Below are 24,174 nucleotides of genomic sequence, written 5' to 3' on the forward strand. Positions count from 1 at the left end.
AAGTATACGGCTCTGATTTAAAGCACCGCAACGCAACCTGTGAGCATCTTCTCCAGAGACTGCGAGACTAGTTTCACAGTGTCTTTCAGCCTTTGACAAGCAACATTTAAGGTAAGATGTCCCTCGCAGAGAAGCAAAAGTGAGAGAAAGAAACCTTAGTATTATTTCGGCGGTAACGAGTAGCTACTAGCTAATTTTGGAGTGTTTTAAATTAGGTGGTGTTGGTTCTGTCGTGTGGCCAACAGTAATAACGTGACTTGGCAGCCGGCTAGCTGCTTCACTGACAGACTCAGCGGCCTCCCGAGAGCAGCTAAGGTGAGTTATGTGCACCTGTGTTTTAAATGACATTTAAATGGCGACAGTTTGAGAGCTAGCAAACCATGTAGCAAACAGTGACAGTTCGTTTTTCGCGGGACGCCGCCCACTGCAGAAGGTGATTGGTTGTTTGGGGCGTCATCTCTCTCAACCTGCACGCTGATTGGCTCGGAGTTGACAGGCCCTCTGCAGTCACAAGACAAACCAAACATGGCTCTCTGAACTGAACTCTGAACCAAACCCCTAACCTCCTAACCCAGACCCTAAATCTAACCCTAACCCTGAAACAACGGCACCCTAAAAGTGTTGCTGGCTTGATCCTGCTGCCATACTGTCACAACCACGTCAGTCATGCTACTTGCAAAAAACCCTCGAATAAAACAAATATGAAAATGATATTCTGAAGATATTAAACTCTTCGATTTTAACTTTCGACTTTTGCAAACTGAATCAAGCAGACACATTTTTTGACTTTAGACACATGGATTAGGATTACTTTGATGACACTGATGGGTGACAAACTCATGCACTATTTAGTTTTAGTTTGTTTTCATATGCTGTCCATTTGATATGATGATTTTGTTTGCAATTGGTCTGATGTATGTATTTGTTGGTTTTGTTTTATATTCAAAAGAGGCATCTGGATTCTATTTAATGCCATGTCTCAATTATGATGTTTCAAAATAAACATTTGAAATGAATTGAGACTGACTTGGGACTGGAGCGAAGTTGACTTGGTCTCACCTGGAGTTTTGGTCCTAAGATCTTCTTCAGATTCAAGAATCTGAAGGTCTTAGGACCGTTATTCTTTCTGTTAAATAAACTTTTTGCATTTGGAGACAGTGTGTGGGAGTTATTTTCTTTTGATTCAGTCGGGTTTAACCTCCTCCGACGCACCTCATTTTAGGTGTGCAGAAGCTTTGCTCCCTCAAAATTCATTGTTTCCCCAGAATTATTTTCTTTTTCCAGGGTGCAAAAGCCTCTGAAACAGCATTTAGACCAACACAGGACACCGCCTCTCCATTAAAGCCCAGACTGATGAAGTATTGGCTTGGAATTAGACTTGAAACTTATTGTCTGCTGCAGTCATTGTAATTTGCTCAGTGTCAGTGTTGTTTTTGTTTTATTTATTGTTATGCACAAATTGCAGAGGTAGTAAACCATCTGAAATACTTTGCATTTACATGAGGGTTACAAAGTAGTCTACAGCCTACATTGTTGAACTAGGTTAGATATACATAATAGGACTGTTGCATTGGCATTAATCTGGCGATATGATATAATGTCGATACAGGGAAGGGATTATGATACTCTAAGCAAGGAGATATACTGCCATTTTTGTTTTCAAATCTAATTTGAGGAAAACTGTCATAGAAGAACACACTGCCTAAAATCTGAGTAAAAGGTATAAATGTATTTATTCATTCACTAGATTAATACCAACTACAGTACAAACTATAACTAAACTCTATTAATTAAACTGTTAATTAAAAATCAATACAGTTTTGAGAATCGTTACAAGTATCACAAAACATAATTTTCTGCATACTCTCTCAACTCTATAAATATTTTCTTACACTCCTAACCATGAGATCGTGTGTGTGTGTGTGTGTGTGTGTGTGTGTGTGTGTGTGTGTGTGTGTGTGTGTGTGTGTGTGTGTGTGTGTGTGTGTGAGAGAGTGTGAGAGAGATCAGCTCCTCCACAGCGCTAGTGGAAGTGATTGCTGTGCATTGTGCGGTTAGACTGCTCCGTAAGTAGGGCTAAGGTGCCTGAAGCTGCTACAGGAGTGTGTTTTGGACGGTGTGTGTCTGATGTGTGTTTTGACGGTGTGTGTGGGTCTGCGAGACTGTAACACTTCTCCCTGGAATGCACGTTTCAGATGAGGAGGGGGACCTGATGAGCTGGGGCTGGACTGACCTGTGTGTATCTATCAGCCTTTTAAAGTTCTAACTTTCTTTCTCTCCTCTCCTCTCCTGCTTATGCACCTGATAAGGAAACAGGGATTTGTTGTGATAAGATTTCCAACTATGTTCACAGCAGTCATTCTTCTAATACATCCTCTATTTGTGTTCAACTTCTTGTAAATGAAATAATGCTTATGTTTAATAATTCATCAATTTGCTGGGGGGCCCCTCAAGGACCCATGGTGGTCCCTCCCTGGCCACCGTGTTGAGAACCACTGAAGTAGTCGATCAACAGAAAAGTAATCCATTATAATTCTGATAATCGATCATCTCATCTTTTTATCAAGTAAAAAATTACCAAACATTTCTCTTGTTACAGCTAAGATTGTCTGTTAACCATTTGCATATCTGTGCTGTTTAAAGTGCAGGGGGCAACAGTCATATCCATAAAGCTGAAATTATACTAGTTTACAATTGTTATTACGTGTTGGAAATCTCGTGATTCTTATTTAGGTTTTATTGATTCTGGTACAAAGGTACAAAGATTCCTGACAGTTCACCCCCAAATCAAAAATACATATTTTTCCACTAACCTGTAGTAGTGCTATTTATCCATCCACATAATTTTGGTGCAAGTTGCCAAGTTTTGGAGACATGGGCCGTGGAGACCCACTAGCTGCTGGCCAGCTGCGAGTGTAGAGACCCACTAGCTGCTGGCCAGCTGCGAGTGTAGAGACCCACTAGCTGCTGGCCAGCTGCAGGTGTAGAGACCCACTAGCTGCTGGCCAGCTGCAGGTGTTAGAGACCCACTAGCTGCTGGCCAGCTGTGGGTGTAGAGACCCACTAGCTGCTGGCCAGCTGTGAGTGTAGAGACCCAGTAGCTGCTGGCCAGCTGCGAGTGTAGAGACCCAGTAGCTGCTGGCCAGCTGCGAGTGTAGAGACCCAGTAGCTGCTGGCCAGCTGCGAGTGTAGAGACCCACTAGCTGCTGGCCAGCTGTGGGTGTAGAGACCCACTAGCTGCTGGCCAGCTGTGAGTGTAGAGACCCACTAGCTGCTGGCCAGCTGTGAGTGTAGAGACCCACTAGCTGCTGGCCAGCTGTGAGTGTAGAGACCCAGTAGCTGCTGGCCAGCTGCGAGTGTAGAGACCCAGTAGCTGCTGGCCAGCTGTGAGTGTAGAGACCCACTAGCTGCTGGCCAGCTGTGGGTGTAGAGACCCACTAGCTGCTGGCCAGCTGTGGGTGTAGAGACCCACTAGCTGCTGGCCAGCTGTGGGTGTAGAGACCCAGTAGCTGCTGGCCAGCTGTGGGTGTAGAGACCCAGTAGCTGCTGGCCAGCTGTGGGTGTAGAGACCCAGTAGCTGCTGGCCAGCTGTGGGTGTAGAGACCCACTAGCTGCTGGCCAGCTGTGAGTGTAGGAGCTATTGTGAAGTCCGCAGACGACACAACGCTCATCGGCCTCATCAAGGACGCCGGCGAGTCTCATACAGAGCTGACCCTCTGGTGCAGTCAGAACAACCTGGAGCATAACAAGCTGAAAACCGTAGAGATGATGGTTGACTTCAAGAGGACAGGAGCCCCCCAGCACTGCCCCCCGTCACCATATCCACCAGCATAATGACATCAGGCCTTAAACGTTTTTTGATCATGAATCTCTCCTCCCCCCTCTTCTTCCCACTTCTCCCCTTTTCTCCCGCTTTTTCCCTTTCCTTCTCATTTCTTCATTTGTCCTCCTCTCCTCTCCTCTCCTCCAGCTCCAGTTACTCCTGCGCTGTGCTGTTGGACAGTGATTTGGAGATGTCCAGACGCAGCCTGCGGCTCCACACCGCTCCCTTCGGAGACGACGGCCTGCTGGACCGCAGCCTGCCATGCAGTAGCACCTCCTTCAGCGCCGGGGGAGTCACGCACAGGAGCGCCAGGTGACTTATGGGCCTTATATCATATTATATCATAGACTGTATAATAAATATAAATAGATCACAGACTGTATAATAAATATAAATAGTTGGATCTACTGTCTCTCCAGGTCGTTTCACTCCATGTCCCTCCTCTCTGACACCTCTCTCCTCCTCTCCCCCTCGCTCTCTCCAGGTCGTTTCACTCCATGTCCCTCCTCTCTGACACCTCTCTCCTCCTCTCCCCCTCGCTCTCTCCAGGTCGTTTCACACCATGTCCCTCCTCTCTGACACCTCTCTCCTCCTCTCCCCATTGCTCTCTCCAGGTCGTTTCACTCCATGTCCCTCCTCTCTGACACCTCTCTCCTCCTCGCTCTCTCCAGGTCGTTTCACTCCATGTCCCTCCTCTCTGACACCTCTCTCCCCCTCGCTCTCTCCAGGTCGTTTCACTCCATGTCCCTCCTTTCTGACACCTCTCTCCTCCTCTCCCCCTCGCTCTCTCCAGGTCGTTTCACTCCATGTCCCTCCTTTCTGACACCTCTCTCCTCCTCTCCCCCTCGCTCTCTCCAGGTCGTTTCACTCCATGTCCCTCCTCTCTGACACCTCTCTCCTCCTCTCCCCCTCGCTCTCTCCAGGTCGTTTCACATCATGTCCCTCCTCTCTGACACCTCTCTCCTCCTCTCCCCCTCGCTCTCTCCAGGTCGTTTCACTCCATGTCCCTCCTCTCTGACACCTCTCTCCTCCTCTCCCCCTCGCTCTCTCCAGGTCGTTTCACTCCATGTCCCTCCTTTCTGACACCTCTCTCCTCCTCTCCCCCTCGCTCTCTCCAGGTCGTTTCACTCCATGTCCCTCCTCTCTGACACCTCTCTCCTCCTCTCCCCCTCGCTCTCTCCAGGTCGTTTCACTCCATGTCCCTCCTCTCTGACACCTCTCTCCTCCTCTCCCCCTCGCTCTCTCCAGGTCGTTTCACTCCATGTCCCTCCTTTCTGACACCTCTCTCCTCCTCTCCCCCTCGCTCTCTCCAGGTCGTTTCACTCCATGTCCCTCCTCTCTGACACCTCTCTCCTCCTCTCCCCCTCGCTCTCTCCAGGTCGTTTCACTCCATGTCCCTCCTTTCTGACACCTCTCTCCTCCTCTCCCCCTCGCTCTCTCCAGGTCGTTTCACTCCATGTCCCTCCTCTCTGACACCTCTCTCCTCCTCTCCCCCTCGCTCTCTCCAGGTCATTTCACTCCATGTCCCTCCTCTCTGACACCTCTCTCCTCCTCTCCCCCTCACTCTCTCCAGGTCGTTTCACTCCATGTCCCTCCTCTCTGACACCTCTCTCCCCCTCGCTCTCTCCAGGTCGTTTCACTCCATGTCCCTCCTCTCTGACACCTCTCTCCTCCTCTCCCCTTCGCTCTCTCCAGGTCATTTCACACCATGTCCCTCCTCTCTGACACCTCTCTCCTCCTCTCCCCTTCGCTCTCTCCAGGTCATTTCACTCCATGTCCCTCCTCTCTGACACCTCTCTCCTCCTCTCCCCTTCGCTCTCTCCAGGTCGTTTCACTCCATGTCCCTCCTCTCTGACACCTCTCTCCCCCTCGCTCTCTCCAGGTCGTTTCACTCCATGTCCCTCCTCTCTGACACCTCTCTCCTCCTCTCCCCCTCGCTCTCTCCAGGTCATTTCACTCCATGTCCCTCCTCTCTGACACCTCTCTCCTCCTCTCCCCCTCACTCTCTCCAGGTCGTTTCACTCCATGTCCCTCCTCTCTGACACCTCTCTCCCCCTCGCTCTCTCCAGGTCGTTTCACTCCATGTCCCTCCTCTCTGACACCTCTCTCCTCCTCTCCCCCTCGCTCTCTCCAGGTCGTTTCACTCCATGTCCCTCCTTTCTGACACCTCTCTCCTCCTCTCCCCCTCGCTCTCTCCAGGTCGTTTCACTCCATGTCCCTCCTCTCTGACACCTCTCTCCTCCTCTCCCCCTCGCTCTCTCCAGGTCGTTTCACACCATGTCCCTCCTTTCTGACACCTCTCTCCTCCTCTCCCCTTCGCTCTCTCCAGGTCGTTTCACACCATGTCCCTCCTCTCTGACACCTCTCTCCTCCTCTCCCCCTCGCTCTCTCCAGGTTGTTTCACACCATGTCCCTCCTCTCTGACACCTCTCTCCTCCTCTCCCCTTCGCTCTCTCCAGGTTGTTTCACACCATGTCCCTCCTCTCTGACACCTCTCTCCTCCTCTCCCCTTCGCTCTCTCCAGGTCGTTTCACACCATGTCCCTCCTCTCTGACACCTCTCTCCTCCTCTCCCCTTTGCTCTCTCCAGGGCGTTTCACACCATGTCCCTCCTCTCTGACACCTCTCTCCTCTCCCCTTCACTCTCTCCAGGTCGTTTCACACCATGTCCCTCCTCTCTGACACCTCTCTCCTCCTCTCCCCTTCGCTCTCTCCAGGTCGTTTCACTCCATGTCCCTCCTCTCTGACACCTCTCTCCTCCTCTCCCCTTCGCTCTCTCCAGGTCGTTTCACACCATGTCCCTCCTCTCTGACACCTCTCTCCTCCTCTCCCCTTCGCTCTCTCCAGGTCGTTTCACTCCATGTCCCTCCTCTCTGACACCTCTCTCCTCCTCTCCCCCTCGCTCTCTCCAGGTCGTTTCACACCATGTCCCTCCTCTCTGACACCTCTCTCCCCCTCACTCTCTCCAGGTCATTTCACACCATGTCCCTCCTCTCTGACACCTCTCTCCTCCTCTCCCCCTCGCTCTCTCCAGGTCGTTTCACACCATGTCCCTCCTCTCTGACACCTCTCTCCTCCTCTCCCCCTCGCTCTCTCCAGGTCGTTGAAGTCCCGTCGCTCCCAGTCTCTCCTGGTGCAGACAGCCTGCGGGCCGCTGCACAGCGTGGCCTCTGACACCTCTCTGCTCTCCTCCATGCTGGATGAATCCACCATCCAGGAGAGGACACTGGATGACGGATTCTGGGGTGAGCCTGTGAGGGCCTTTTGGTTTCTGCCTGGTCATGTGTGTAGAGACATAAAAACATACACAGTAAACTGTAAATAGTGCTATAAAGTGAGCTATACAGTAGAAAAAGTACACAGCAACGCACTGCAAGAACTACCTTTTCCCCACAGAGTTAAGGAGGGAGATGGCAGAGTGATTATATCTGTTAGTTTTGATTGGTGGAGGTTTGAGGAGGGAACCGGATGGCAGAAACTGAAACTGTTGGTGTAAGGAATGGGGCAATCAGACAGGATGGATTCAGCTTGCTTGTTTGTAGGAAAGATCCTGCAGTGTTACCGCAGTAGTGCCAGTTATTTTGTTACGGACATTACTACAGAGAGAGAACCTGAGCTCCACAAATACCTCTATATATATATATATATATTATTTATTTATTTTGGTTCGCTTATGGAAGCTGGACATTTTATAAGGCTGGGGAAGCAGAGGCTCTGCTTTTGCACACTATGAAATTAGAATGGGCAACGTTTCCTGGTGCCGTTGGGGTAGACATGCCTCTCAAAATGCATTCTAATGAGAATGTAACAGGGTTGAGTATGTGTAATGTATGCCTCTCAAAATGCATGATGATGAGAATGAGAATGTAACAGAGTGGAGTATGCTGTGTACTCGGTGTTCGTGGGGTGGAAAAGTATTAAAACCCCATAAATCAATTTATGGTAAATTAAAAACCGAGTACGTGTCCTGTATGACTGTATCCTTCCTCTTCTGCTGTGCAGGTTTGGACCAGGATGTTACTCCCAAAGGTACGTTCATGAAAAATCAGATTGTTACCACAGTCACCTGCTGTTTTGAGATTTTCTTTTTATTGTGTTTGAAGTTTGACCCCCTTCGAATGCTATCAGCATATAAAAGCCTATTCATTCCCAAATAAACGACTGTTGCACAACATACAGTATACGGTATGTTCATACAAGTATGAATGTCTTTGTTAGTTTTCTCCTTGACTGTCACAGAAAGCACCGTCCTATCAGAGCACAGCACGGCTCTGGCCAACAGCACTCTGATTGGAGAGGAACGTTGCTCCCTCGACCCGGGCCAGACCCAATCCTCCACTCTCACCCAGCACTCCCGCAGGGACTGTGGGCTGCACTCCGTCAAAGAGGAGGCTCTCACCAGCCACTACCCTTCCTCCAGACACGGCTCCTCCTCTGCCTCCTTCCCTGCCAGGGGGGGGCGCTCTGCAGCTGGAGACCCGAGACCTTCTTCCATCATCTACACAAACCGCAGGAGCAAGAAGGGTGAGACACTGGCCATGACGATGGCTGTTGTAGATGTGTGACACGCTGTACAGCTGGGCTGCGTTTGCAACCAGTATGTTCGGAGTAGTTTGAACTCTGCACTGTTTCCTCCTTCAGGGTTAGGGTTAACCAACCATAGACTGGAACAGAGATGGGCGTAGTGAGTGTGATGTCACCCATTGGTTTGTGGACTCTTGTTTTGAAGGTTTGGCATTTTGGCTGCTGCCATCTTGGTTTTTTGGAGCCAGAAGTGATGTATTTATAGCCATATATGGGCGAGAGGGGGTTTCCCAGAGCCGCAGCTCCACCTGCTATTGGTCCATGTTCAGCGAGCTGTGCGATCATTGGACAGGCAACCTGTCAATCATGCCCAAAACATTATTTTTTTTATCATCTATTTTACAGTTGTCATGAAAGGTGAAATTCGCTATAGAGAGACCAGTCTATAAACATGTTGTCAGTGATTCTAACATGGGGTGAATGGGGAATGACTCCCTTTTGGGGCCAGCTTCAAGTGGCCATTTGAGGACCTGCGGCCGGTTGCACAAAACACCTTGAAAGAATTTCCTCAAAGTCTGATTTAAGGTTTCTATAAAATGAAATTGGTTGCACAAAACACCCTTAAATCTACTCCTTTAGGGTTTCCTTAAAATGCTTAAAGGAACACTATGCCCATTTTCAACCAGCTTTGTATCATTAGAACATCAGTAGTATATCAGAAAACTGTAAACGGTTTTGAAGTCTGTCATTTAATTTGACAGTTATTGAGTGTTAAACTGTGGACCAGTGACATCACTGGTCCACACTAACTCAAATTAATAACTCATTAACTCAAATCAACTCTCAATAACTGTCAGACTAGATGAATGATATATAGTTTGACAGTTATTGAGAGTTGATTTGAGTTAATGAGTTATTAATTTGAGTTAGTGTGGACCAGTGATGTCACTGGTCCACACTTTAACACTCAATAACTGTCAAATTAAATGACAGACTTCAAAACCGTTTACAGTTTTCTGATATACTACTGATGTTCTAATGATACAAAGCTGGTCGAAAATGGGCGGAGTGTTCCTTTAACCTTAAGTAGAAGACTTCAGCGTGTTTTGTGCAACCAGTTTTATTTGATGGAAACCTTAACTTGGACTTCTTAACTCAAGGTGTTTTGCGCAACCAGCACCTGCAGTTTTTGGTACTCCCGCATTTGTCTCAATGTGATCAACCATAAAAGTCCCCCTGGGAACTCCTCTCTCAGCAGGTTGGCTGTTGTCTATGTGGGAAGCTGGTGTCCGAGCCCTCTGTCTCCTCACCCTGCTTTACCAACACACACTGCTGAAGAAACCCCGCCTCGCTGCAGGTAGCAGCTCGCTCTGTCTGTCTGTCCATATGTTCTTATATCTGAACAGAGTTTCTTAGACTTATTGTGTTGCAGTAGCTGATGCATAAAGCTATTAATTTATTTTTAAATCGAATGTAAAGTACTTGCCTCCTCCAGGTGTGCTGCTGGACTGCTTCCTGCCCTGTGGCAGGAGGGCTGCAGCCTCCGTCTGGTCTGCCCTGGGTCAGTTCTTCCAGGCCGGTCTGTCTGGCCTGGCTCAGGTCTTCCAGGCCGGTCTAGCTCTCACCACACAGCTTCCCCTGCTCAGCTGGAACAACAAGGCCAAGACAGAGGCTGATACCGGCACTGCAGAAGTGGTTCATGGAGGTATTGGAGAGAGTCTGCAATATTACGATGACTCCTTCATTTTCACTTGGGTGTTTCCCTGAATTTAGGATGACTTCTGTTGTTGGACCCATCAGACGTACGGCGATCATCACCCTTTTCTCCTTTAGCGTCACAACTTTTTCATTCTTGTTTTGGTATTATTGAACACATCTGTCTTTCTCTTGCTCTTCTGCACCTTCTGTCTGGATCATGGTTCTGCCGCAGCTGCACATTTTGACAGGCTTCTTTTTGTTGCTTCAGTTCACCATTCTTCCAACAGTCTCTTCTACTGTAACTGCACTGCATGTGAAATTCTCTACCATGTATCTTTCTGGGTCAGACTGCGTTCACACGTTTCATGTTCTGCTGGGCTTATTAAAACTCTGCAACTGACACTGCCTGTTGCACTAAAATACGCTCGCCTGTGGATTACTAGCTAGCAGATCTCGTATCTAGATTTTGATGGTGACATATCAGAAATAGTTATGGGCAAATACAATTTTCTGTTACAAAGAATATAGATTTGTGAAGTGAAATATGGATTTGGGTTTGGCTGTTTAGCTTAGGTTAGGCTACTCAGTGCTTGTTAATGTAGCTATTAGCATACTAATCAGAATCACTTTTATTGCCACAGTAGGTAATTAGATTACATACAAGGAATGCAGCGTAGCGGTCACATCAATAGTCAAAGACAAAAAATATCAAGGATAAAATCACAAACGAATCAAAAGTGCAGTTTAATACAATGTACACAAGGATTAGAAGGACCTGAGTGATGAACAGGAATTTACAGTCCAAAAGCTGCACGATACAAGTTAAAGAGAATCATATAAAGTAAATGAATAGAGTAAAATGTTCTGGTAAGAGAGGCAGCTATGATATGTTAATGTAACGGATGCAGTCAGGCTGCTGCTACTTTCAAGTGATGACGTACTGTATGATGGTGGGGTGGTAGGTTCATGTCAGTTGGGGGATTCTGGCCTGTAGTGGAGTAGGCTGTGCTCGGGGGGGGGGGGGGTAGAGTCGTTAGTAGTGGGGGCTTTTGGGCCTTGTTGATGAAGCCGATGGCAGTTGGGAAGGAGCTGTTCTTGTGACGAGAGGTTTGGTCTTGACAGACCCCAGTCTCTTGACGAGGGGGAGCATTTCAAAGAGTTTGTGTCCGGGTTTGGAGGGGTCGGCCATGATTTCATGAGATCGCTTCAGCCTCCTGCCGGTGTGCAGGTTGCCTCTGATCACCTTCTCAGCACAGCAGTCTGCCACTGTCCTTGAGAGTAGCAGCAGCGTACCAGACAGTGATGGAGGAGGTGAGGATGGGCTCAACGATGGAGGTGTAGAAGTGCACCATCGTGGCCTTTGGCACTTTGGATTTCTTCAGCTGCCACAGGAAGTACATCCTCTGCTGTGCTTTCTTGGTGAGAGCTCTGATGTTCAGCTCCCATTTCACATCCTAGCTGATGATGTTCCCCAGGAAGCAGAAGGACTCCACAGTGTTAACTGTCGCCCATGCAGGGTGATGATGGAGGGTGGGAGCTGCATTCCTTCTGTAGTCCACAACCAGATGTCTTTTGAGCATTGAGCTCCAGGTTGTTTTGACTGCACTAAGTCACCAGATGGTCGATCTAACGCCTGTATGGATAACTCGTCTCCATCAGAGATGAGCCCTATGGGGGTGGTGTCATCAGCGAACCTTCAGGAGCTCGACGGACTGATGGCTGGAGGTGCAGCTGTTGGTGTACAGGGAGAAGAAGTACGGAGAGAGTACGCCGACCTGGGCAGCTTCGGTGTGAGGTTTGAGCTGTAAGACCACCACCAGAGAAGAAGATCAAATAAATCCAACTAGGCTAGATTTCAGCAGGTCTCCAAACCAAAATAGAGATTTAAATTGTGATTCCCTTTGTTTGTTTTCCCTCCGTCACTCGTCCCCTCACGGCCACGCCCACCTGCCAGATTTCCCTCACAAACAAATGGGCCACTGCCCTTCGCTTTGGCTGTTGCCTTGGTATAATTCAAATTCCTCACTGCCTCTCTCTCTCTCTCTGCTCATCCTCAGCCTCTCTCTCTCTCTCTCTCTCTCTCTCTCTGCTCATCCTCAGCCTCTCACTCCCTCTCTCTCTGCTCATCCTCAGCCTCTCTCTCTCTCTCTCTCTGCTCATCCTCAGCTCAGAGGAAGGAAGTGGACAAGTGGTTGTGTTTGAACATCTGGCAGGAACCTTATGGCTGATACGGGCTCTTCCTGACTTTCCCCTGTGTCTTCTGTGTTTCAGCTCACTCCAGCTACTGCCCAGTCATGAACCTGAAGGAGGAGGAGGCCAACGACAAGGAGCTCGGCCTCAACGCATCTCTGTGTGAGTCACACACACACACACACACACACACACACACACACACACACACACACACACACACACACACACACACACACACACAGCCCTCCATCATACCATAGCTGTGTTCGGAATGGTTCGCTCATTCACTCATTCACTATTCTCCATGTAGTGTTTATCATAGTGAACTATTTGGGGAACGATCAAACAAGCTTCAGACATTACCTCACTCTTCTTCTCCTTGGGTAAATGCGACAGCATTGCATTGTGGTATATGGTGAGAAAATGTAGGGTACATTCTCTGTTCACTAGAATTTGCAGTGCATTGTGGGTATTTTATAGTGGACTATATAGTGAATCAAGAGAATTTGGACACTAGTACAAAATGGCCAATTGTGGGTGATCAGATTGCAATCCGATCACCCAAAATGCATGTTAATGCCCGGGTGTAAATGAAATCAGGCTAATGTGGTCAAGCACTATCCGATTGCAATCTGATCATAGAAAACGCATGTTAATGCCAGGTGTAAATGGCCTCTGAGTGACACGACATGAGGTCGTATTTATTTTTAAATGTGTGACAATTTTGGACGGAAAATAGGGACTTGGTGTGCAAAAGCCTTTAGTCTTGATACCACAATATCAGAATTGTATGTTTGATATATCTACTGGTGTTCTACTGGTGGACACGGAGCAGCTGTAGTGGGGCAGCAGTACCTTGTCTGGTGAAGGAATGAACACTGTGACTCATATACTTTCCTCAGGTTTTCTCAGCTGCTGCAGGATTTCAACTTTACTTTTTTAGTCCCAAGCCTGTTTCCACAACATCTCGGCTGCTCTCTCCACCCCTGTTTTTTATTTTATTTTTTATGATCCGTTTATGAATCCACTCTTTGGGCCCTATCGTTGTACGGCGCTATCGTTTGCGCTGCCTTTGCGCTGCCTTTGCGCGCCTCTTATTGCTATCTTCCCAGATATCTGCCTCCACCGTCCAGTTTTGCGCTGTGATGACATAGGTGTAGGCGTGGCCCAGGTTTGGGAGTTGCCCGTTCCAAAATAGGCATTACAGCGCAATGTGTTTTACACCAGGAAATAGCTGGTCTTAGCGCAAATGCAGACGTACGCCTGAGCGCAGACAGTATTCTCCGTGCAGTACAGGAAATCTTTGCTTGGATACATTTACGCACGGCATGGATGTCACTCTCCTCGCACCTGCACACACTCTTCTCTCCTCAGAATGCCACGTTGAGTTTCAACTATAGCCTGCTATAGCCTGCAAAAACACACCTTGATTTAAAAATGACAATTCGTTTGTCATGGTTTTATTAGGCTACATAATTCCCGACCATACAGGTCTGTGGTGTAACATTAGATTACTTTAGGTAGGAGAGGGTAGGAGAAAATAAAAAGCAAATGATCTTTTCCAACCATTATACGTTTAATAGCACCGCAAGCCCTCTCCACTTCCCTCGTCGGGGAGAGAGAGAGACACGGGGCATACTGCCTCACCTCGTAATAGACTGTAACCTATTAGGCCTAGCTGCAAAAGTTAACTGTTGAAAATTCGATGTCTGGTTTTGTCACAAGTATCCTACAGTGAAGTCCCTCTCGCCATCAAGCAGACAGTGATGGAAGCATGTGTCTTTATGTGCGCCATAACAAAAGATTTTGTTATGGCCATGACCACACCTCCACAATGATTTTGGGCATAAACACGCCTATACGGAGATGTGCGCCGAGATGACGTGAAGCGCAGCGTGCCGACACCCCCACAATTAGGGCTTTGCGCGGCGCTATTCCAGCGCAAAACGGGCGCTAACGCAAGTCGGGAAGATAGAGCCCTTAGTGCATCCATGCATTTCTGCGTGCTTCACTCTGGTGTGTTTGGTTAAAGACCTTTTTATATTCTCCACTCCTACACTGCTGCTGCCAACAGGTGACGACTGCAAGGAGAAACACTCAGAGACTCAAACCGTTACTTCATCTTCTTCATCATCATCATCATCATCATCATGGTCTTCAGTGGCTTGCTACTTGTTGGGGTTGATGTGGAGCACTACTGCTTTCACAGGTTACCTAAAACTACGCAGGATACATTCAAATACATACTAATCCTTATTTTTTGCTATCTAATTTGTAATATCCCTTTTTTCTTTAAGTCTGTATCTTCTTTGCTTCTCCAGTTTCGTTTGTGTTCTCGCTGGCTCAGAGCGCAGGTTCAGCTGCCTGGCCGGCATCCAAGAAATTGCTATCTGATGTCTGGTCCAGCAACCAGAGTCCAGGTTAACATCATGTCAGCGTATAGGCCTACAGATGTTACTCATCTCATTTGGCCACCTTACTGCTGGGTTTCCAAGGTACTGCCACAGTGGTTAAAGTGAGGACCTTTGTGATTCAAATGTTTTCTTTGTACTTTACAAAAGATCCTCCTCACTGTTGCCACGACACTGCTGCAGTACGGCCGCAGCAACGCGGCCAGATTAAGAGTAACATCTCTAGACAGCGGCCACACTGATCTGCTGTGTCGTCCATCTCCGTTCATTTCAATTCATTTTCATTAGCCTTTTTCACCCCAGCCATTTTGTGTCTAAAAGGCAGGAAGTAACACGGGTGCAAGGAAAACATTAACGAGGGTCCCCGGCACTGGAACACCTAAATGGATTGGAAGTTGGAAACTCTTATTAATGTCTTGCTTGCACCTGTGTTACCTCCTGCCTTTAGACACAAAATGGCTACTGGTGAAAAAGGCTCATTGACCGCTGTCGTCCAGACAAGAGCGGATGATGTTCATCCATTGACCATATATAAAATGGACAACGTGTCTCCATTATATCCCGGATACGGCTGCTGCAATCTTGCAACCTGAGTCCCCCCCTTCTCAAATGAGCAAAGCTTCCTGTTCTTCTGCCTCACTGCCATGTTGCTCAGAACAGACTCAACACACATCAATCATTGGGTTTTGTGATGGATCAGTGTGGTCGCCGCCATCTTTTTGTTGATTTTTTTTTTACCTGTCCTCCAGACTCCTCCCCCTCTGTATCTGCCCTGCTTCCTGACTGTGCCTCTCTCTCTTCTTCCCCTCAGCATGGCTGTCTGTCTTGCAGTTCCATGTTGCTTGGATTTGGGTATTTTGCAGATGTCTTAACGTTTTCTGAAATGTTGGAGTGACTCTGGGTGGGTTTCCATCCACCTGTTTACTGCACATTTCCAATTTGTGCATTAAAAAACCTGTGTGGAAATGCTGCAAAATTCGGGAAACAAAAAAAAAATATATATATATATATATATCGCAAAAAGAAAATAAACTGACTTTTGAAAATTCGGTTAAAATTTGCGATACCTTTGGATGGAAACCCAACTACTGTGATTTTGAGTGTTGCCTCAATCTAATTTAGTTCTCTTATTCTGAAGTTTGAATGCTTTGTGCGCTGACTCTGCTGGCTTTGTTTTTGTCAATTATTGCCGCCTGCTTGTTGATTTCTCTCCAGAATACAGATCAGAATACAGATAGATGCGGATTAAAACTGAACTCACAAGCTGCATTTAATAGACAGTGTGTGTTGCACTGTGTGCAGCGGCATTACATTTTGCACTGAATCATGTACCGTAAATGCTTTTTCAGTCATCTGGGTCCACACATGTAGAGCTGCAACAACTACTCAATTAGTTGTCATAATTGTAATAATTTTGAGCATAATATACCTCCTAATTTAATATTTTATTTCATGGCCAGATGTGGCCTTTCTCATCTCATAATGCAAGTCTAGCTGTTTGTGTTTTGCCTAATTTTGTCCCATGCCTGCCTATGATTTTATTGACACTGCATTGTTTCAGGGAGGGTCAATCATATTTTTCCCAATCACTTGTGGAGGGTCAAGGAAAAATAAATTTTGGTCAGAGAAGGGTCACATCTTTTTATTTGAGAGCGCTCCAAATCCCTCCTCTTTCTAAAGAAAATAATAGTTAGTTGCTGGGCACCCTACACACATGCTATTCTTCTAACTGCGTACTGTAAGTGTCTGTCTGTCTGCAGTCTCACTTTCCTCTCCTCAACAAACTCCATCAGCTTCCTCTTGTCTGGCTCGGCCTGCTCCACCTGTCCTTTAATTCTGTAATCCAGTCGTTCTCAAACTTTTTCACATAAAGGACCCCTAAACTGACAAAAATTAGACCACGGACCCCATTTGATAGGATTCTGTCCCACGGGCCCCCATATGATGATAATATTGATGCTTTTAGATGTTTTATTACAGAAAGTATATAAAACCCATAACCAAAATAGGCATTGTGTTACTTATGAATGGAATTATATCGAAAATAAATTACCCCCCTTTTGGCTGGGGACCCCCTGGAACCTCCTCAAGGACCCCTGGGGGTCCCCGGTACCCCATTTGAGAACCACTGCTGTAATCCATTATCATGACATGCAACCCTCCCTGTCACTAATCCTCTCCGTGTGGTGTGTGCGTGTGCAGGGCTGATGGTCAGGTCGTGGGTCGGCAGAAGATGGCATCACCTGCTCAGCTGCATGTCTGTCTTCCGTGGCTTCGTCCTGACTCGGCAAGTCTGATATTTTCCAATATCATTATTGATTTATTTTTTATATTTCCCACTTATTACACGGATACCTACTAAATCAATTAATTATTTGACTAGATTATTGGATTTTAGTGATTTGAAAATGATTTAATTGCTTCCACCAAAAAAAAAGCCAGTTTCCTGCTTGCCGGTGGCACATGGAGTACCGCAGGGATGATGTATTTTTGTAGGCTTTATCCAGAAATCGCCACCATTTGGTTCTTCAGTGGAAAAGTCTATGTGGTTTTAGAATGGGGATTGGGAATGGGGATGCATAAAACAAGGTATGTGGTTAACAAAGGTTTATGGGAATGCGAATTTGGGTTCAGCATCATACTCTTCACAAATGTGAATAATAACTTTTATGCCTTTTTTGAAGCGTTTTCTAAAAGTCGCGTAAAAAAAACAACGCATTTACGTTCCAAAAGTCATAGAAGTTATTCACGTTTGTGAAGATTATCATGCTGAACCCAGATTCGCGTTCCCATAAACTTTTGTTAACCACAGACCTTATTTTATGCATTTAAGCTAAGCCCCCATCTTAAATCCCAAGAACCCGGAAGTATACTTCCGGACTCATTCCTGCGGCTCTCTGTTGCAGGTAACTTGACACTAGGTCTGGGAATTCTATGCATTTTCCTTAACCGTTAAGGTTTAACGTCACCTTAACGGTCAATTAATCGGTTAATCATTAACGCTGCATACCGCAAAAAAAAAGAAACTTAGGGCTGTGAATCTTCACTGGCCTCACAATTCGATTATGATTAATCGGTCTTCGATTCGATTCCACGATGCATCTCGATACAGCTCCAACAGTATTGCAGCTCCAAGTATCAAATCCTCAATTTTCTGTACTATTACTGCACATGGCTACTTTTTCATCAATTAATACAAGCAGTCAGATAAATATCAAGTCCCTTTTTTACTTTAAAGTGCTTTAAAATCTGAATGTCAACAGAAATTTAAACACAAACGATTCATCCGTCTTCGATTCGATTCACACGTCCGCATCGCGATGCATCAATTATACGATTAATTTTGACACTCCTAAACAGCACCGCTTGTAATTGTGCTTCTTCGGGGAACGCTGGTTCTCATTGTAGTTCAGTAGCTCATGAAATCCCTCACAGTCCACCATGTTTACCTGCATCATGTCCTTCTCCACCATAAAGCAAATCGTCTGAGTTATTGTCTCTGCTGCACACAGGTAAAAAAATAACTTTAACACACCGCCACCTTTTGGGAATGGATCTCCAAAACCTTCTGAAGGACCCATCGCTCACCTGTTGGCTCTTTGGTTTGGTTCTTGCAGGTTCCTGCCCAACCTGCTCAGACTCCTACTGGTCCTCCTGCCTCTGCTGCTCCTCTTCAGTAAGTGACTTCAGTAAGTTTCTTCTCTGCTCCTGAATGACTAACCTCTGTACAGCATCACAAAGCTCTTTACAGCATCACAGGCAAGCTTGCTTTAGGGTTTGCTTTGACATGTCAGCTTTTCCACACTGTTTTTTTCTGTACTTGTGGAGGAACCTGCATCATATTAGAGGTGGAGACACAGACTGCCTGATATCTGATATTAAAAAAAAACATCTGCAAATGTCCTCCTCCTCCTTCAGGTCTGTGTTGGTGGGGTATAGCCGGTCTGCTGTCTGTCCTGCCAGGGGTCAACATCACATGCTGGACTTCAGCTCTGCCTGTCAATCCTTTCGCCTCCACCCACAGCCGGCCTCCACTGGGAGTGGAGGTAGGTCAGGTGTTTCAGGCGTATAGACTGCTTTGTCTATTCTGTGGGCTAATTGATGTTGTTTGTGGTCAATGTTAAAGTTTAGAGCAAGTACTGTACTGAAAGATTTACAGTGCCATTCGTGGACTGAACGACATTTTAGTCCAGGACGTTCCTGGTCCATCTGTCAGATTTCCAACTGTTGACAGACCAAAAGGTCAACCCAACTGAAAATCCTCTCTTTAGCCACTCAGAGGCCTTCCTACATTTGTTTTGGAAAAATGTGCACCAATAATTGTGTTTTCTGATGGACCGGTGTGGCTTAAGGCACAAAGATGTTTGCTCCTAATGTTCCAAGGCAGTGATTGATAAGTGTTTTTAATGGTCAGAACGTGGACCTTGTCACCAGTTATAAATATCTAGGCACGATAATTGACGACAAGCTCAAATTCGACCTGAACACTGACATGTTGTGTAAAAAAGGTCAACAACGTCTACATTGCCTGAGGAAGCTTGCAAAGTTCCAAATTGATAAGACTCTGATGAAACTGTTTTATAGTGCCTATATCGAGTCAGTCATTTCCTTTTCCATTGCCTGTTGGTATGGTAACCTGTGTATTAAGGATAAGAATTCCCTCTGAAAAATTGTGAAGGTGGCATCTAAAGTAGCCGGTATCCATCTGGACAGCCTCGACCATGTCTTTAACAGACAAGTACTTAAGAAGGCTTTGTCCATCCGTTCAGACGCAGCCCACCCTCTAAGCTCGGAGTACAGGCTCCTTCCTTCAGGTCGTCGACTGTGTGCCCCACGGGCCACAAAAAATAGGCACAAGTTCTCCTTTGTCCCTGTCTCCATTCGAGCATTGAACGCTGCTGAGGGAAGGCAGTGATGGTTTAGTGTTTTATTATCATTTTTTACTTTCAGCCTCCGCCGCTGTTTGTATTGTTTTATTGCTTCTATTGATTTTATGGTTTCTATTATTTTATTGTTTTTAACTATTGATTTATCTTTCCTTACTTTGTGCACTTTACTGGCCATTCGTGCACTTTATTCTACTACCTCACTTTACCGGTCGCTGCGTGTCTGCACTTTACTGATCGCTGTGCACTTTACGGATCGCTGTGCACCTTACTGATCGCTGGGCACTTTACGGATCGCTGTGCACTTTACGGATCGCTGTGCACTTTACCGATCGCTGTGCACTTTACCGATCGCTGTGCACTTTACCGATTGCTGTGCACTTTAATGCTACCTTGCACATTATCGGTCATTGTGTGCCACAAACAAGGTCCTTGATGTTTATTTAGCCTTTTATTTATTTTAACTATAGGCATGTAACATTTAACATGCTACTTGTGTTGTTTCTTGTCAATGTTCTTATTTGTATGTCTATATGCTGCAACTCAATTTGCCCTTTGGGACACTAATAAACTTGAACTTGAACTTGAACTTGAAGTCGTACAGGCATAGAGGCTCTTTTCCTATGCTGGAATACCATATCAAGAATATTTGTATTTTTTATGATCCTTTCTTTTTTATGTGATTTTAATAGAGAAATGTGTTCTTGAATCACATTGGAGTATTGGCTTTGGCAAGTGCACTTCTAGTTTATTTTTATTATTCCACGTGTTCTTTTATTTTTACATTTTTTTTTTAACGCGTTCAGGAAAGCGTCTTATTTTGTTCGTGGCAGGATGACGCGGTGTCCTCCTCGGTGGACTCGCGCCTGCAGCAGCTGGAGCACAGCCAGTCTGGGCTGTGGGAGCGTGTGGAGGCGGGGATCCAGCAGGCAGACCACAGGCACGGCGAGGCGCTGCAGATGTACCGGGACCTCCAGCAGCAGCTGCACAGCCCGCGGGACCACACCGAGCCGTGGCTCACTGGCCTGCTGCAGCACGGACTGCACCACCTGAGAGGACAGCTGCACCGGGAGAGGCTGCACCGGGAGCAGGTCAGAGCATTTCGTTCTACGGCTCCTACCGACTGGAATAATGTACCAACTGCTCTGAAAACTGTATCTCTCGGTCTGTCTGTCTCTCTGTCTGTCTGTCTGCTCTGAAAACTATCTCTCAGTCTGTCTGTCTGCTCTGAAAACGGTATCTCTCGGTCTGTCTGTCTGTCTCTCTGTCTGCTCTGAAAACTATCTCTCAGTCTCTGTCTGCTCTGAAAACTGTCTGTCTGCTCTGAAAACTATCTCTGTCTGTCTGCCTGTCTGTCTCTCTGTCTGCTCTGAAAACTGTATCTCTGTCTGTCTGTCTGCTCTGAAAGCAACATACTGATATTGAGGGCATCGACAATCTCTTTCCACGACTTTAAAGCCATCTGCAAGTTAGACAGTTAGACTCACCTGTATGATTGTACAATGTAATGATACAAAGATGGCGTTACTTGTTCTGCCAGTCTTTCATCTGTACCCTCTATATTTGCTACGAGCTAAGCTAAACTAATTAGTTTGTGTGAAACAATGTGACTACCCAATCGCATCGCATGACAAAATATGACTGTGTAACGACGTAACGAAATTCTCCTTCGCGACATGACAGGAAAGTGTCGAGACCCTTTTTTCTGTTGAGAAAACATCATTGCTGTCAAGCGATGCTTACTGTAGCAAAGGTGTTGAGTGCCCTACCATAAATCAGGTTTAAAGGGACAATAATGAATCTATCTGTCAACCTCGACCTGTGAGAATCGCAATAATGTTGATCAAACTTTTATCTGTTCACGATACTCTGTCCCTCACCCCCTTCTCTCCCACACCCGATACTGTCCCTCACCCCCTTCTCTCCCACACCACTCTCTCTGGCTTGCTGCACCCTCCTCTCTGTCTCTCGCTGGCTTGCTTCACCCTCCTCTCTCTCTCTCTCTCTGCCCTGTCCTGTCTCTCTCTCTCAGACTCAGCATCAGTATCTGGAGCAGCAGCAGAGCCAAGCCGCTCGTCTGGCTCAACTGGAACTTCAGCTACAGGAACTGGCAGCTAAGACGGAGGTACAAGACGTGTGTTTCCTTCCGTATGCCATGACAGCTCAGGATGGCTCTCGGGGTCCAAAATGAGCACCAGTCATCAGCCAAATGCTGGTCAAACATGCAAGTGACTGTGAACAGTCACTAGCTATTTGATCGGCGGGCAAAAAAAGTTAATTTTGGACCCTGATGACCCTTGTTCATTTTACAATATAGTTTTGGCACTACAATTACAATACAGTTTATATAAATAAGATTGCATGCCAATTTTGACAATTCGACTAATTTCTATCAATCAATTGATGATATTTTAGTTTGAAGTCGATCTTGCTCTGTCCCTCTACAGCAGGTGCATCAGAGACTAGACGTTTCTGGAACAGTCACATCTTCACTCACAACACTTCCAGCTCCTGTCAGGTACCTTCAGCAACGGCTTTTTGTGTCTTTCTTTCCCCCCACATTGTTGTTTCTGTCTCCATCCATTTGTCTTCTCAGGACCATTGGAAAAGAGGGTTCCAACCATCAGCGTAGCGTGTCTTCCACAAACCAGATCAAATATAGGTTGAATTAAATTTATGAATACTCCTAAAGCCGATTTTAGAAATGTTTAATTCCAACCCCTACTATACCAGTAAATCGTCTGCAGTGTAAAGCCAAGGCTCACGATTCATGTGCTCACACTGGATTGTCACAGTACGATTGTCGAGTGCTCATACTGTACGTGTCAAATAGAAAACGTGTCAAATAGAAATGAACGTTCTGGCTATTCACTGTCATTGTCAATAAAGATTTGTTTGAAACCGCCATGGCAGGTAGACTTTTGTCTGCTCATTTGTAAAGCTCACATTATCCCTCTCTCTGTCTCACACCCACGTTCACCCTCAAAAACATTCTCTCTCTCTCTCTCTCGCTCGCTCTCTCCCACACACACACACAAGTAAATGGCACCAACAAACTAAGAAGCTAGCAACAAACTAGCAACCAACGGCTCGACCAACCTGGCCTCCATATTTTCAGTCCACATGACGTGTCGTGTAGCCATGCCACTTTCAGACGTTCTGCCACTTCATTGAGGAAAAAAGGCAGACTTTAGGGAATCGACTCATGGCTCTGCTTCAACTGCGAGAGCCTGACGACCACCAACCAAATCCATTCAGCTGAGTGTCCGACGGCCGGTCAGTTGAATGGTCCTCGCTCCCCCCTGTACACTCCCCCCTCTACACTGCCCCCTGTACACTGCCCCCTGTACACTGCCCCCTGTACACTCTCCCCTCTACACTGCCCCCTGTACACTCTCCCCTCTACACTGCCCCCTGTACACTTCCCCCCTCTACACTCCCCCCTCTACACTGCCCCCTCTACACTCCCCCCTCTACACTCCCCCCTCTACACTGCCCCCTGTACACTCTCCCCTCTACACTGCCCCCTGTACACTGCCCCTGTACACTCTCCCCTCTACACTGCCCCCTCTACACTCCCCCCTCTACACTCCCCCCTCTACACTGCCCCCTCTACACTGCCCCCTGTACACTCTCCCCTCTACACTGCCCCCTGTACACTGCCCCTGTACACTCTCCCCTCTACACTGCCCCCTGTACACTCCCCCTCTACACTGCCCCCTGTACACTCTCCCCTCTACACTGCCCCCTGTACACTGCCCCCTGTACACTCTCCCCTCTACACTGCCCCCTGTACACTCCCCCTCTACACTGCCCCCTGTAGACTCTCCCCTGTACACTCCCCCCTCTACACTCCCCCCTCTACACTCCCCCTCGTACACTCCCACCTCTACACTCCCCCCTGTACACTCTCCCCCTGTACACTCCCCCTCGTACACTCCCCCCTCTACACTCCCCCCTGTACACTCTCCCCCTGTACACTCCCCCCTCTACACTCCCCCCTGTACACTCTCCCCCTCTACACTCCCCCCTGTACACTCTCCCCTCTACACTCCCCCCTGTACACTCTCCCCCTGTACACGCCCCCCTCTACACTCCCCCCTGTACACTCTCCCCCTTGTACACTCCCCCCTCTACACTCTCCCCCTGTACACTCCCCCCTCTACACTCCCCGGCAAACGACGCCCGATGAAGCTGAAATTTGGCCCGAGCCGATGCTCAAATACTTGTATGCTCGAATGTTGAGTGCATGAAGCCTTCTGTAGTCTTATCCCAAATTGTAAAGATCCTGTTGAATATTGTATCTTGGGTGGAAGGTGTTTTGTAGAAATAGTACTACTGTCAGCCTTTCCAATACAGAAATACAGCTTGTAGTTTGAGCTAAGTAACTGATTGGTGAAAGATGATTCTAAATCTAGCTTGGAATTCCTATAAAACATGGCAAGCTTGTGGTTATAGGCAGAGAGTTTACTCACCTATTTTCAGATCACCTGTATGAATCAATGAGGGGAAACGAGGTGGGTAAACTACTCACTGGATAGTTTCCCCCCTCTGTATTTGCCACTACACCCGTTATATGCATATGCAGAACTTCAGACAAACTGTCCACATGCATTGGTATGAAAAAGAGGTATAGAAGT

The 24,174-nt window shown here is 47.0% G+C and overlaps 1 protein-coding gene across 1 annotated transcript in view; it reads left to right on the forward strand.

The window, feature by feature from the left end:
• Positions 1-2,182: 2,182 nt before the first annotated feature.
• Positions 2,183-24,174, forward strand: part of LOC310775616 (SUN domain-containing protein 1-like) — a gene marked incomplete at its 5' end in the record, with an annotated part of 29,175 nt that continues 7,183 nt past the window's right edge. Inside the window, 17 exons of the mRNA XM_083635777.1 lie at positions 2,183-2,239; positions 3,601-3,812; positions 3,971-4,135; positions 6,922-7,067; positions 7,825-7,851; positions 8,062-8,346; positions 9,842-10,051; positions 11,296-11,355; positions 11,704-11,832; positions 12,316-12,396; positions 14,559-14,657; positions 16,851-16,935; positions 18,266-18,324; positions 18,567-18,694; positions 20,368-20,625; positions 21,567-21,659; positions 23,358-23,494. Coding sequence (XP_083491903.1) covers positions 2,183-2,239; positions 3,601-3,812; positions 3,971-4,135; positions 6,922-7,067; positions 7,825-7,851; positions 8,062-8,346; positions 9,842-10,051; positions 11,296-11,355; positions 11,704-11,832; positions 12,316-12,396; positions 14,559-14,657; positions 16,851-16,935; positions 18,266-18,324; positions 18,567-18,694; positions 20,368-20,625; positions 21,567-21,659; positions 23,358-23,494 — 2,231 coding nt within the window. The remainder of the gene's footprint in view (positions 2,240-3,600; positions 3,813-3,970; positions 4,136-6,921; positions 7,068-7,824; positions 7,852-8,061; positions 8,347-9,841; positions 10,052-11,295; positions 11,356-11,703; positions 11,833-12,315; positions 12,397-14,558; positions 14,658-16,850; positions 16,936-18,265; positions 18,325-18,566; positions 18,695-20,367; positions 20,626-21,566; positions 21,660-23,357; positions 23,495-24,174) is intronic.

The sequence above is a fragment of the Poromitra crassiceps genome (assembly GCF_964638095.1).
Source record: "Poromitra crassiceps genome assembly, chromosome: 4".
NCBI lineage: Eukaryota > Metazoa > Chordata > Actinopteri > Beryciformes > Melamphaidae > Poromitra > Poromitra crassiceps.